Source organism: Apodemus sylvaticus, chromosome 7 (genome assembly GCF_947179515.1).
Source record: "Apodemus sylvaticus chromosome 7, mApoSyl1.1, whole genome shotgun sequence".
NCBI lineage: Eukaryota > Metazoa > Chordata > Mammalia > Rodentia > Muridae > Apodemus > Apodemus sylvaticus.
This window is the reverse complement of record NC_067478.1, coordinates 13,085,980-13,099,452: the sequence shown is the minus strand read 5'-3', so window position 1 is coordinate 13,099,452 and position 13,473 is coordinate 13,085,980. Positions and strand designations below refer to the sequence as shown.

Genomic DNA, 13,473 nt, shown 5'->3' with positions numbered 1-13,473 from the left:
TTTGGCCCAATCCTGAACACCAAAACATTTTTGCATTTGTTATGGCTATAAGCCTATGGGGGCCAGGGAATGGAATGTGGTGGTTTGAATAGGTATGGTCTCCGTAGACTCCTGTTTGAAAGGTTGGCCAGAGAATGGCACTATTAGGAGGTGTGGCCTTGCTGGAGCAGGTGTGGCCTTGTTGGATGAAGTGTGTCCCTGTGAAGGCGGGCTTTGACCTCACATAAATGTGAAGCTCCGCCCACTGCGGAGCACAGCCTGCTCTGCTACCTGCAGATTAAGATGTAGAACTGTCAGCTTCTTCCCAGCACCATATCCACCTGCGTACTGCTGTGTTTCCCACCATGATAATGGACTAAAACCTCTAAAATTGTAAATAGCCTCAATTAAATGTTTTCCTTTATAAGTGTTGTCTTGGTCATGGTGCCTCTTCCCAGTAATGGAAACCCAAACTAAGACAACTTGCTACCTATATTAGTAGTTCTAGAGTTCTTTCCTCTACCCCCTGACACTCGCCCTTCCTTTGTGTCCTGCAGGTTTTCGGATTCCACAGTATTTCTTGCAAGAGCCTGCTCCCCTAGTGTTCACTGCCCCTGCCTCTTCCCTTGCCTGAATCCTGTAAAGTGTGTGTGTTTTGACTTTACAGGTTTTCATTGGATGGAGTTAGTGCAAAATGTGGATCAAATCCCCTGGGAGGAGGTAGTGACTAGGACAGCCAAGATTCTCCCCTGTCCTCCCCGGCAAAGGGCAGGCTGAGTCTTCAAGAACCTTGTTCCTACCATAGAGTGGTACACCGTCAACGAGAGAGGGCAGGGTAAGAGGATGCCAAGGATTCCAAACCATGTCCCAGTGGAATTTCACTGGAAATCAGAGCTGGTTTCCATGGCTCTGAGGAGAGGTGAGGGGTAGGCAAAGCAGAGGAGACTGGAAATAATATTTAGATTCTTTGTTCATAGGAGAAGACAGGACGAGTCTGGCCTGCCAATGCCCAGGTTTTCTGAGAGAGAGAACGTGGTCCCTCATTCCAGGGCTGAATGGAAGGAATCAGGGCAGAAGCAGGCCAAGGGTGTAGCTTCTCCTAGAGAGGAGAGAAAGGTGTAGCTTCTCCTAGAGAGGAGAGAAGGGTGTAGCTTTTCCTAGAGAGGAGAGAAAGGTGTAGCTTCTCCTAGAGAGGAGAGAAGGGTATAGCTTCTCCTAGAGAGGAGAAGGGTGTAGCTTCTCTTAGCGAGGGGAGAAGTCACAGTCTGAGCAAAGGGGAACCGAGTGACAAGGCTGTGAGGCCAGCTGCCTCCCTCAGCCCCCAGGTTTGAAACAACACTGCGGTTTCACTGGGTGGTGTGGAGACAGAGCTAGTCAAGTCTGTGGTGCCCCTGGAGGAAGTTGCTAGTGATGGGGATGGGTGAGTCTTGTCCTATCTATTCACTGAGGTGGTGGCATCTTCCCTTGATCTGTTGTCACAAAAGGATCTCATCTACAAATGAGCAAGGGACATTTCCTTTATTTCTAGGAGCTGGGTGCTCTCTGCACCTGTATGCTCTGAGGCCACAGGGCAACAGCCTGGGGTTGGAAACCCGGTTCGGAGAAAGTATTGGGTGTGTGTAGCCCTGAGTTCAGGTCTACATGGGAGCGAGGACCACTGGTGGGAAGACAGCAGTTCTGCTACCTCTGTCCCAGATCCTTGGCCTGTTGCTCTCCCAAGCCTGCCTTCTAAGACAAGGTCTTCATGACTACAAACTGCCATGATCCAGGCCTCTCATGGTCATCTAAGGACAGGGTTGGAAGGAAGGAGAGAAGAGAGCCACCAAGGGTAAGACTGCCCTTGTTCCAGGTGATTATTCCAAGGGTGTTTGTTTGATCAGTAACTTCAAAAGATGCAGATTATCTCTGGAAGCACATCTCTACCATTTCAAGTCCCACTGGACACTGCTTCCTAACTGCATCTCATTAGAACAATTCCTTCTCTATGATTTCAGTTCTTACCCCACAGCTCACCCCTCATCCTTCCTGCTAGCGCTTCCATGCTGTTGAGACTGTGAGTTACCCCACAACACATCTCCCGTTTAGCATCTCAGCCGTTCCAACCTCTTGGTGAATCAGCCTGAATTTGAGAGCTGCCCTCAAGACAGCCTATGGCTTCCAGAAAAAATTACCAATGTGGCTGGACACATGTGACTCTGGGTTCAGGTGGGTGCTGCTGGAGCGGACACACGGTGGGAAGGCTCTAGAAGCCCCACCCTATGATCTCCCCCATTCCATGGAAATATTTGGAGAGTTAGGAAGGCATTCCTGCTTAGGAAGGGACCTTACAAAAGGACTTCTGAAGCCTGCTCCGTGCTGACTAACTCAGTGCTGAGCTGGTTCTCTGCTAAGAGAGAGGAAACACGTGGTGGTGCTCAGCCCCTCAGCCTGGTCTGAATGGGGATATTATGAAGGCGGCTCTCATAAAACATAGTGCTGTGTTGTATGCAAACCGTCCACTTATTTGTCCAACAGATCGGCCTTGTGTCTCATCGCGTGAACGCTGTTCCCATCCCTAGGGGCTGTTCCAGATGCTGTGTGACCCATATTCAGCCTCAAAACCCTATGTCGTGGGCCTCTCATATCCCAGGACTTCTCAATTTGTCTCTCTCGTTCCATACAAAAACCAGGTAGCTGCGACCTTCCCTCCATGTCCCTTCCCCACTGTATTGCTCAGTGACTCCAGAAGCTTGCTCTCACATCCACTAGGCGCGTTAATTTAATTACTTTTGCACACAGGAAACAGAAGGAAGCATCTACAGCTCGTCTCCAGGGTATCAAGGTTTCCAGCAGCAACAGCTAGAACTGTTCAGATCCCTGTGAGGAGGAGACCACATTGATGGGCCAGGATTGACACAGGCTAATTTACACCCCAGGGCTGTATTTACAGCTTAAATGAGCCATTTATGTGTTAGGTACACACCACACACACACACACACACAGAGAGAGAGAGAGAGAGAGAGAGAGAGAGAGAGAGAGAGAGAGACAGAGACAGAGAGAGACAGAGACACAGACAGAGACACAGACAGAGACACAGAAACAGAGAGACAGACAGACAGAGAGACAGTCAGAGAGACAGACAGAGAGACAGTCAGAGAGAAAGAGAGAGACAGAGAGACACACACAGAAGAAGAGACAGAAAGAGACAAAGAGTACAGACAGACAAAAGCAGGGAGAGACATAGAGACAGAGATACAGAGAGAGACAGAAGTAGAGACACACAGAAAGAGACAGAAAAACAGAACAAAGATATAAAGATGGGAGTTTATATACAAACTAAAGTCCATGTGAGAGAAAGCATATATATTTCTTTTTTTCAGTCTGTACCCTGCCCCTCCCCTCACCCCCAGTAATGTAATGGTCTCTGGTCGCATCCATATTTCTAGCAAACAACATAAGTTTTTTAAAAAAGTATTATTTAAGTTGATGTCTATGCGTGTTTTGCCTGGATGTCTGTGTACCATGTGCACGTCTGGCGCCCACAGATGTCAGAAGAGGGTCTTGGGTCCCCTGGAACTAAAGTTACAAATGGTTGTGAGTCAGCATGTGTGTGAAGTGCGCCCTCTTCAGGAGCAGCAAGTGCTCTTAGCTGCTCAGCCATCTATCTCTCCAGCTTCCCAACCATTTTGTTGCAAACAGCATAATTTTGTTCTTCGTGGCTGCATAAAATTCCATTGTGTATCTATAACATATGTCCTTTATCCATGCATAGGCTAATGGACACTAGATTGCTTCCATGATTTGGATATGGGGAATAGTCTTGTAATAATTGCATGTTCAGGTATCTCTATGGTGTGGTGACTTAGAATTTTTCAGGTGTATATCCTGGAGTAGTATAATTGAGTTGTTTGCAGGGTCTCTGTTTTTTAGGGTTTTTTTAAAGGAATTTTCATAAAGGCTGGACCAATCTGCCTTCCCATGAGTAAAACTTCAAGTATGGGGGACTGAGTTTTCTTATAACTTTAGCAGTATTTAGGCTAAAGTTGAGGAACTTTTATTACTTTTATAAAAAAAAATGGAAACAGAATTCATGTATCCCAGGCTGACCCCAAGCTGTCAGCATGTTCTTAAATGACTGACCATCTTGCCTCCACTGCCTGGGATTACAGGTGTGGACCGCTTAGCCTCGAGGAAGACGATAAATTTAAGTGTGTTAAACTTTTGGAAGCATTTGAATCAAGGGATAGTAGTTTAGAGTCTAAACCTTAAAGTCTTAAGAAGTGAAGCTGACATTTGAAACTCATTTATTATCATTCGTGTATGTGGGTCTCGTGTGTGTGTGTGTGTGTGTGTGTGTGTGTGTAGGGAGTTGTACGTATTTGAGTATATTGGGCAGATGTGTCGCCGTGGCACATGTGTGGTGGTCAGAGGACAAGTTTCAGGAGCAGCTCTTTCTCCCTCTATGGGTTCCAGGGTTGAGCTCAGGTCATCAGGAGCTCATGACCTTCTCCGGCCAAGCCATGTCGCTGGCCCAAAGCTGACTACAGGACCTTGAGTGGCTTAGACGGGACAGATGTATGGGAGAGGGAGAAAATTGGGGTGGGTGGATTTTAGCCAGAGTAACTGGGTGAGTAAAACATTGTTTACTGAGATAACGAGGTGGTGACCGGGTCACTGGGAGTTGAGACTGGGAGTGGGCAGGCTTCTGGAAAATCCCTTTTGGAGAAACAGAGGAACAAATAATAAGGTAGCCCACAATTTGATATTAAGTGTAGGAATAAGTTTGTTGTCCTCTTATAATTCCCCAAATTGCCACTATTGGAAGCTTGTTAACCTATTCAGTTATGTTCAGCTCTGTTCACATCACTGATGGGCCTACCTTTTAAATTAATTCATTGTAAATTAGAACATGGAAAATGAGTTCGGGCCAGGCGGTGGTGGCACACGCCTTTAATCCCAGCAATTGGGAGGCAGAGGCAGGCGGATTTCTGAGTTCGAGGCCAGCCTGGTCTACAGAGTGAGTTCCAGGACAGCCAGGGCTACACAGAGAGACCCTGTCTCAAAAAACCAAATAAATAAATAAATAAATAAATAAATAAATAAATAAATAAATAAATAAAAATTTAAAAAAAGTTAATATTGCCCTTGCTGAGGACCTGAGACTAGTTCCCAGAACCCACAGAGGGATGGTCACATCCACCTGTCACTCCAGCTCCCAAAGACTTGACAGGCATCACAGGCCCCACACAGACACACATGCACACACTCCCAAAGACACACATGCATACCCTTACATAGACACACATGTACACCCCTACACACACGCACACATATCCCACACAAATACATACACACACCCCAAAAGATACACATGCCAGCCCCTGCCAGACACATATGCACACAACCCCTTAGATACATACACACACACACACACACACACACACACACAGAAACACATGCACCAACCACCGCATATACACATGCATACACATAATTTTAAATGAAAGTAAATATTTTTAAAGTATAGGAAATGATAATGATGATAATAATAATAATAATACATGCATATATGACAGGGGAATTACTTTTCTGTTTACCCGTTGAATTACCCTCTTGTTTAAAGACTTACAGGTGTCATGCACAACAATCATGAATCTCTCTGCTCTCTTTCTCTGTGAAAAAAAAAGAAAAAAAAAGTTCCCAGACCCTGTTACCATGGTGACCATTATCCTTCTGGACCTAAGTGATGGAGTGACAGTGTTATTTCAAAGTCCAGCATCTGTGTGCTAAATACCCTTGGTGTGGCCTGACATCTGCTTGGTTGAGCTAACAGATGGAAGTTATCCAGCGCAAACTCTAGAGATCCAGCTAAGTATGTGCGGTGGAGAGGGTGCTCAAGGACTAGCAAACGACTGAGTTTATTAAAATTACCTCCATAATTTATTGATGGACATGGCTTCTGAAGGCCAATTCAATTCACACAGAGGCGGGTTCTTTGCAAGTCTTATGTGGGGACTACTGGTGCTGCTGTTTCTGTAGACAGGCTCTCTGCTCTGCTCTTCAGAGGGAAGATTTCACTTCACGTAGTTATTTTTCTTGGTTGAAATGGTGGGGCAGAAATACTATGCGGTGCTTAAAGCAAGACCAGGAAGATCGGAATCCCTTCTGGTATGCACAGACTTTAAAAGATTTTAAAACGAGAGGGAAATGATGTGAAAACAAACACCGAGTCTGAGGCCTTGATACTAAACAAGCTCACATTCAGAGGCGTTGGGAATCCTAGCCTGGCCTCCGTGCAGAGAGGAAGTTGCTGCCTCGGGGCGGGGCCTCGGGGAAGGACGTGCGAGCAGAGGGACTTGGGCTTAGCTGGCTTCTAACCGAGTGACCTCGGCGCTTCGGTCAGGCATGCGGGGAGCTCTCAGCCGACGTTTGTCTGCTTCTCAGCCTCGTCCGGGTTGTTCCGCAGCCTCAGCTTGGTCTCCAGCCTCTGCTTCCATTCTTCCCTGAGTCTGGAAATAGAAATGCGCACAGATGGGGCTGTGGGGAGCGTCCTCCCAGAAACCATTCTTGCAAATCAAATGTATATGCATGTTTATTTACCAGAGTGAAAAGGAGCAGAGTCACTTTCTGATTGGGGTTTTCCGTGTGTAGACATATATGTAAGCATGGGGTGGGGGTGGGGATGCGGGTGAGGCGCACTCGGAAGCCAGAAATCAATGTTCGGTGTCAAACTTTGTTGTAGCTTACCTTATTTTTAAATTTAAAAAAATACATATGGATATTTTGTCTGCATGCATATCTGTGTACCACGTGCATGCCTGGTGTCTCAGAGACCAGAAGAAAAACTTGGATCCCCGTGGAACTGGAATTACAGAGAGTTGTGAGCCACACGTGTGTGCTGGGAATTGAACCTGGACTCTCCGGAAGAGGATCTCTCTCTTTCTAAGCTGTCTTTCCAGCCCTACTTTATTTTTTTTTAATTTTTTTAAAAAAGATTTATTTATTATTATATCTAAGTACACTGTAGCTGTGTTCAGACACACCAGAAGAGGGCAGTGTCAGATCTCATTATGGATGGTTGTGAGCCACCATGTGGTTGCTGGGATTTGAACTCAGGACCTCTGGAAGAGCAATCAGTGCTCTCAACCGCTGAGCCATCTCTCCAGCCCCCTACTTTATTTTTTGACACAGGGATCTCTCACTAAACTGGAGCTGGCCAATGATTTAGTCATCCTCCTGCCTCTGTCTCCCAAACACATGGGTTGTGGGCGGGCACTGCTGTATGTGAATATTTTAATGTTTGGGGCTAAGGATCGAACTCAGGTTTTATGCTTGTGTGGCAAATGTTTGACCAAGTGAGCCATCTTTTCCTCCCTCCGTTTTATAGCTGCTGCTTTTTCCCCTTTTCTTCCTCCCTCCCTCCCTTCTCCTCTTCCTCCCTCCCTCCCTTCTCCTCTTCCTCCCTCCCTTCTCCTCTTCCTCCCTTCCCCTTCTTCCTTCTTTTCTTTTAATCAGTTTCATGTTACCCAGACTTCCCTCAGAGCCATCTCCAGTACCTCCATCTTACAGTTTAAGACTTATTTTTATTATTTCAAATAGTGTGTGTACATCATTCCTGCTCACGAGGACATGTGTGTGTGTGTGTGTGTAAGTACAGGCACTCAAAGACAGCAGAGGTGTTGGATTCCCTGGAGTTAGTTACGGGTGTTTGTGGGCATGTACACGGCAGCTAACAGCAGTCTATTACTCCAGTTCCAGAGAATCCAACACCTCCTCCTGGCCTCCAGGACACTGCACGCACATGCTACACAGACATACAGGCAAGACAACACAGAAAACATAAAAGTACATAAATCCTTTTGAAACGTGCTAGAACAGACACGTGTGAGTACTTTCTCAGTGCGCTCCTTCCTAGGCGGTGCTCCTCCGACTCTCTGTAGCACGTCTGCTTGCCGATCTCCCTTTCCCAGAACCTCTTGAGCTCATGACAGGTGTTCCTACAGAAGACCTCTCGACGGACATACTGATTGTTCATCCCCTGGAAAAGAAAGGAGACGTTAAAGCCCTTCTGAGCATGATCTTTGGATTCTGCAGGATACAGGATCCGTTTGAATAGACTGCAGTTTTCTTTTGACCCTGGCCAGCCACAGAACAGGAGGCAGCCAGCCTCCTCAGAGAGGGCATCCCTGTCAACACACGGTAAGAACTGAAGACAGAAGGTCCAAGCATGGAGAGCAGATTGTACCTGGGCAGGAGAACCACTCCTTAGCAGTGAGCACACGCATGTGCGCCGTGGGTTTGGGGCACCCACATGAGCTAGGCAGTGACTCAGTGAGCGGTGACAGAAACCACCTGTGTCATCTCAAGTGATAACCTGACAAGTTCCATACTTCTGAAAGGTTTAAGCCTTCTGCTCAAGGGGTGTGTGACAAGGAATGGTCTCAGGGTTTGATACACCCAACACCAAGGTGTTTTCAGTCTCTATGGGCACACATGGGCACCATTCCTGCTAGATGGCCTTGATTTTCACTTCTAAAAAAAGAGAAAGAGACAGTGGTATCACTGTGTGGCTCTGGGTGGCCTGGAATTTGCTGTGTAGATTATGCTGTCCTCAAAGTCATAAAGATCCACTCAGTTCTGCCTCTGCAATGCTGAGGTCACGTTTTAAAACACACACACACACACACACACACACACAAACTGTTCAACTTCCAGAGCTCAGTAAGTCCAGCATACAAGACAGAGCTAAGATGGGGAGTGTGGTTAAAGCCAGTCCGGGCTACATGGACAGTACCAGCCCAGTTAGGGCTGCACAAAAAGACCCCATCTGAACTAAGAAGGGGCAGCAGCTGCTTTGTTTGCTGGAGTTCCCCAAAAAGGCATGCACAGGAGACGCCAATCTGGAGGGAAAGCCGTGGCTCAGCCAGAGAGGATCTGGATCTTATTTTAAGGGCCGTGAGAAGGTCTGCTCATATGTGTGTGGACGAAATCAGGAGTGCCCAGGCCATCTCTGTGCAAGGCGTGCTGGGGGGCGGGTAGACTGGACGGGCGACAGTGGGTCCAGGGGAGGAGGACCACACTGCTGCAGGCAGCCTGGGATCAGCCTCGGCCACAGGAGGAGAGGCGGGGATGCTGCAGTGTGTGTGCACTGATTCTCACGGGGTCCAGAGTGGTCAGCCTCGGGGGTCAGCGAAGAAAAGTCTTATCAATGAAGGCTTCCCTGCTGTGCCCTGGGCCTGGGTACCACTGGGGAAAGCCAGAGGGGAGAACCTGGAAAGCAAACCCAGCAGTAGAGATGGAGACGAGGGTGGGCGCTGATGTCACAGCGGGGACTGATGAAGGCCCACCAGGACTTCTAAAGATCAGGCCCATGATTCTCTCACACTCAGTGACCATGAAAGTGGGTGGGGTAAGCGAGAGGAGCTTGAAAACAGATGTTCTCTCCAGACCTCTGTCTTCACTGAGCCGATGTCCCCAGCTTGTTACAACAGTTCTCTGAAGGCTGGAAACATGGCTCAGCTGTCGAGGACAGTTACTGTTCTTCCAGAGGATCCCAGTCCAGTTCCCACCACGCATGCTGGATAACTCACAACCGCCTGTAACTCCACCTCCAGGCGACTGACACCTGATACATCTGTACTCATGTACACACAAACATTCACACAGACACCAATTAAAAACGGTTTTTTAAAAAATCTTGCGGTCTGGAGAGACAGCTCAGTGGTTGAGAGCACTGACTGCTCTTCCAAAGGTCCTGAGTTCAATACCCAGCAACCACATGGTGGCTCACAACCATCCTCAGTGAGATAAGCCCTCTTCTGGTGTGTCTGAAGACAGCTACAGTGTACTTACATATAATAATAAATAAATCTTAAAAAAAAATCTTGCCAGCTGGTGGTTGTTGCACACCTTTAATCCCAGCACTTGGGAGGCAGAGGCAGGGAGACTGCTGAGTTCGAGGCCAGTCTGGTCTACAGAGTGAGTTCCAGGGCAGCCAGGGCTACACAGAGAAACCCTGTCTTGAGAAGCCAAAACAAACAAAGTAAAATCTTTAAAATATTCTTTAATTAAATATTTTATATTAAAACATTTTAAAATTCAATTTAACATTTTAAAATATTCTTGTATATTACAGACATAATAGTATGTACATTTCTTTAAGTCTAGTGCTCAAAAGGCAAAGACAGATGGGCTTCTGTGAGTTTAAGGCTAGCCTGGTCTATATAGCAAGCTCCAAGCTAACCAGAGCTACATAGTGAGACTTAGCCTTAAAAAAAAAAAGCATGGGGCCCACTTCTTCAATATTTGTTTTAAGTTCAGTTTGGCCACAGATTTAAAGCACATTGCAACTTATAAAGTTTTGAATACATTTACAAGCTGAATATCTTATCCAAAACCCTTGAGACTAGAAATGGTTAAAGTTTTTTTTTTAATATTTACATATGCATAATGGAATGTTTTCCCCGTTTTAAACATGAAATTCATCTGGGTGCATGCCTCATGCACATGGCAGGATGCAGTTTTAGACATTTTTAGAGAATTTCATGCATGAAACAGTTTCATGATGTGGAATCTTCCACTGTGCCAATGCATCAGCACTCAGAAAGTTCTGAATTTTGAATATATATATATATTTTTTTAAAGACAAGAGCCTATAGCTCGGGCTAAGCTGGAACTCCCTACATAGCCGAGGGAAACTTTGAACTTTTGATTCTCTCGTTCCTACCTCTTGAGTATTGGGATTACAGACTAATGCAATCCCTGACTTTTTGTTTGTTTGTTTGGTTGGTTGGTTGGTGTTTTTTATTTTATTTTATTTTATTTTATTTTATTTTATTTTATTTTATTTTATTGCTATAAGCATCTTACTATATTGCCCTGGCTAGTCTCGAACTTCTGAACCCACTCAGCATTCCCAGGGTTAGGACTAGAGCCTCAGACCTCAGACTTTCTGCCTGTTCTCTGGTGGAGGATCATCAAAGCTGGAGGAATATAATGACATCTCAGGACAGAGTCCATTTTCTTTGTTTGTACACAGTGCTGTCTGGTTTCCTGGGTCTGTGACTGATTCTCATTAGGCCTGGTCTGCTCACAGCCATGTAATGCTTTGGTGACAGAGCAACCATTGTTTCTAGGTTAAGCAATACCAACAGAGGCGCATCAGGGAAGCCATTTTGTCCCTCTGTCCTTGAAAGGTTCCATAGACCCAGAGGTATTCCATAGGTGTGTGTGAAGAAACAGGAAAGCCCCAGGCAGTGGGGCGGCTCAGAGTTTGACGCTCCTGCCGCCAGTCCTGAGCTGGATTCCTTGCCCCACAGTGGTGGAAGGAGAGAGCTGACTCCCGCCTGTTGTCTTCATGCTGAGGTGTGTGCCACGCCCCTGAAGATCACTGTTATTAGTGCCCCTCACTTTCACCTTCCTCAACCCCTTAATCTGTTTTCCTTCTCAGTGTCACTAGGAGAGGGACTAGAGCTGTTGCTGTTGCTAACTTTGTAGCCTCAAGAAAATCAGGGGCTGGAGAAATGGCTCCACCTCTCAGAGCGGCGGCTGCTCTTGCGAAGGAGGTCCTCAGCTCAGTTCCCAGCACCCACAGGGTGATTCACAACCTTCTCCAGCTCCAGTTCCAGAAGATCTGATGCTCTCTTCTGACCTCACAGGCACTGGGCACACATGTGGTAAACAAACATACAAGCAAAAACATTCATAATAAGTAAAATTAAAAAACATGACAACTTTAGAAACACACTTTTGGGCTGGAGAGATGGCTCAGTGGTTAAGAGCACTGACTGATCTTCCTAAGGTCCTGACTTCAATTCCCAGCAATCACATGGTGGCTCACAGCCATCTGTAATGAGATCTGACGCCCTCTTCTGGAGTGTCTGAAGACAGCTATAGTGTACTTACATATAATAAACAAACAAATCTTTACAAAACAGGACAATATGAAAGCAAGAAAGTAAAGACAATTAAAAATATCTAATACTCCCATTTGCTTCATTGGAACAGCTGATGCTGGGATGAGACAGTGTCTCCACCCTGCACTGACTTAGGCTACAGTGGAGAGGGCAGGGGATTCTTATCACAGACAAAGACACCTCTCTGTCAGCTGTTGAGGTGGGAGTTCAGACAAAGTGAGTCCACATCTGGTCTGAGGGCCTGTGTGTGCTTCCGGTGGTGGGACATGCATATTGGCTGTCAGGCACGAATAACCTGGGAGGGAAGTGGTCTCCTCAGAGTCTCTGCTGAACCACAGCCACGGCCACAGCCACAGCTCCAAGACCATCTACTGGTTGGTCTTGGAGCTGAGAATTACAGCAGAAGGTCTGGGCTACTTTGTAGTGTTGTAAAAATGTGCTGTATTCTTGTTTATAATTCTGGTTGGGTAGCCTAATACAATTGTTTACATTTATCAACCTGTATACTAAAATGGATGAATTTTGAGCCTTACACTCAAGTTAAGGCTGTATCAAGGTGGAGACATGTTTCTTATGTCTTTTGGTGTACAGACTCACTCCTGCCCTACTGCCTTCACCCACGGGGATGGGAGGGGGTGCCTCGGGGTTAGCATCTCATCTCGAAGGCCAGAACATTCTGTCACAGGCATGCATTTCCTGTGTTTGTTTTAGTTTCCTTGCCTTTACAAAGAGACCAACTGCTTCTCTTTGCAGAAGGGTGATGTAGAGGCGTTAATAATCGGAAGGCTCTTTGGGAGCACTGGGGACTGTTCTAGAGAAAGAAATGATCCCCCTGTCTGTCGACAGAGGACACTACGGGCCAGACTGTGCCCGTAGACGTTAATTCTGCTCGCTCTCCGGCTCCCAGTCACCACGGCGCCACTCCCCCGGATTAATCAATGCTTTAGCCATAGCATTAATTCAGTTATACAAAACTTGAACCGATCACATCTGTGAGGCATCTATTCTGAATGAGGAGCTGACACATGCTCCGGGAGTCAAATGAAAGAAGGGAACATTTGTCGCCTGCGAGCCCGGTGCCATGCCAACAGCGTCTCGTGTTACCTAGAGCATTAAGACCAAATGCAGGAATCTGAGAGGGTTTTTTTTTTTAAGAGTTTTGGCTTATACTGGCCATTCTTATGACTCTTGGCTAGAATGCCTCATTGTTTCACAGTACACCATGCATACCAAGAGGGAGCTTCCCGCATGGCCAGCATTTCCTAAGAGCAACTTTTTAAAAAACAAAAAGATTTATTTTTTATTTATTTTATGCATATGAGTACACTGTAGCTGTTCAGATGGTTGTGAGCCTTCATGTGGTTGTTGGGAATTGAACTCAGCTTGCTCCAGCCCCCTTCCCACCGGCCCAAAGATTTATTTATTGTTATATGTAAGTACACTGTAGCTGTCTTCAGACACTCCAGCAGAGGGCGTCAGATCTCATTACAGATGGTGGTGAACCACCATGTGGTTGCTGGGATTTGAATTCAGGACCTTCAGAAAAGCAGTCAGTGCTCTTAACCGCTGAGCCATCTCTCCAGCCCTAAGAGCAACTTT

At 46.4% G+C, this 13,473-nt stretch overlaps 1 protein-coding gene across 1 annotated transcript; it reads right to left on the bottom strand.

The window, feature by feature from the left end:
• Nucleotides 1–6,377: 6,377 nt before the first annotated feature.
• Nucleotides 6,378–8,000, bottom strand: Fam240a (family with sequence similarity 240 member A). The gene is made up of 2 exons (XM_052189771.1): nt 7,852–8,000; nt 6,378–6,468 (listed from the first exon to the last, which is right to left on the bottom strand). Exons 1-2 carry the CDS (start codon nt 7,992–7,994, stop codon nt 6,378–6,380), a joined length of 234 nt encoding a protein of 77 aa, XP_052045731.1. The 5' UTR covers nt 7,995–8,000.
• Nucleotides 8,001–13,473: the final 5,473 nt, after the last annotated feature.

What these genes read in the sequence shown, in the direction of transcription:
- Fam240a (XM_052189771.1), bottom strand. Translation starts at nt 7,994, where the DNA reads ATGAACAATCAGTATGTCCGTCGAGAGGTCTTCTGTAGGAACACCTGT. An exon ending in GGAAGGAGCGCACTGAGAAA is followed by an intron (nt 6,469 to 7,851) that starts GTACTCACACGT and finishes TTCTATTTCCAG; the next exon opens with ACTCAGGGAAGAATGGAAGC.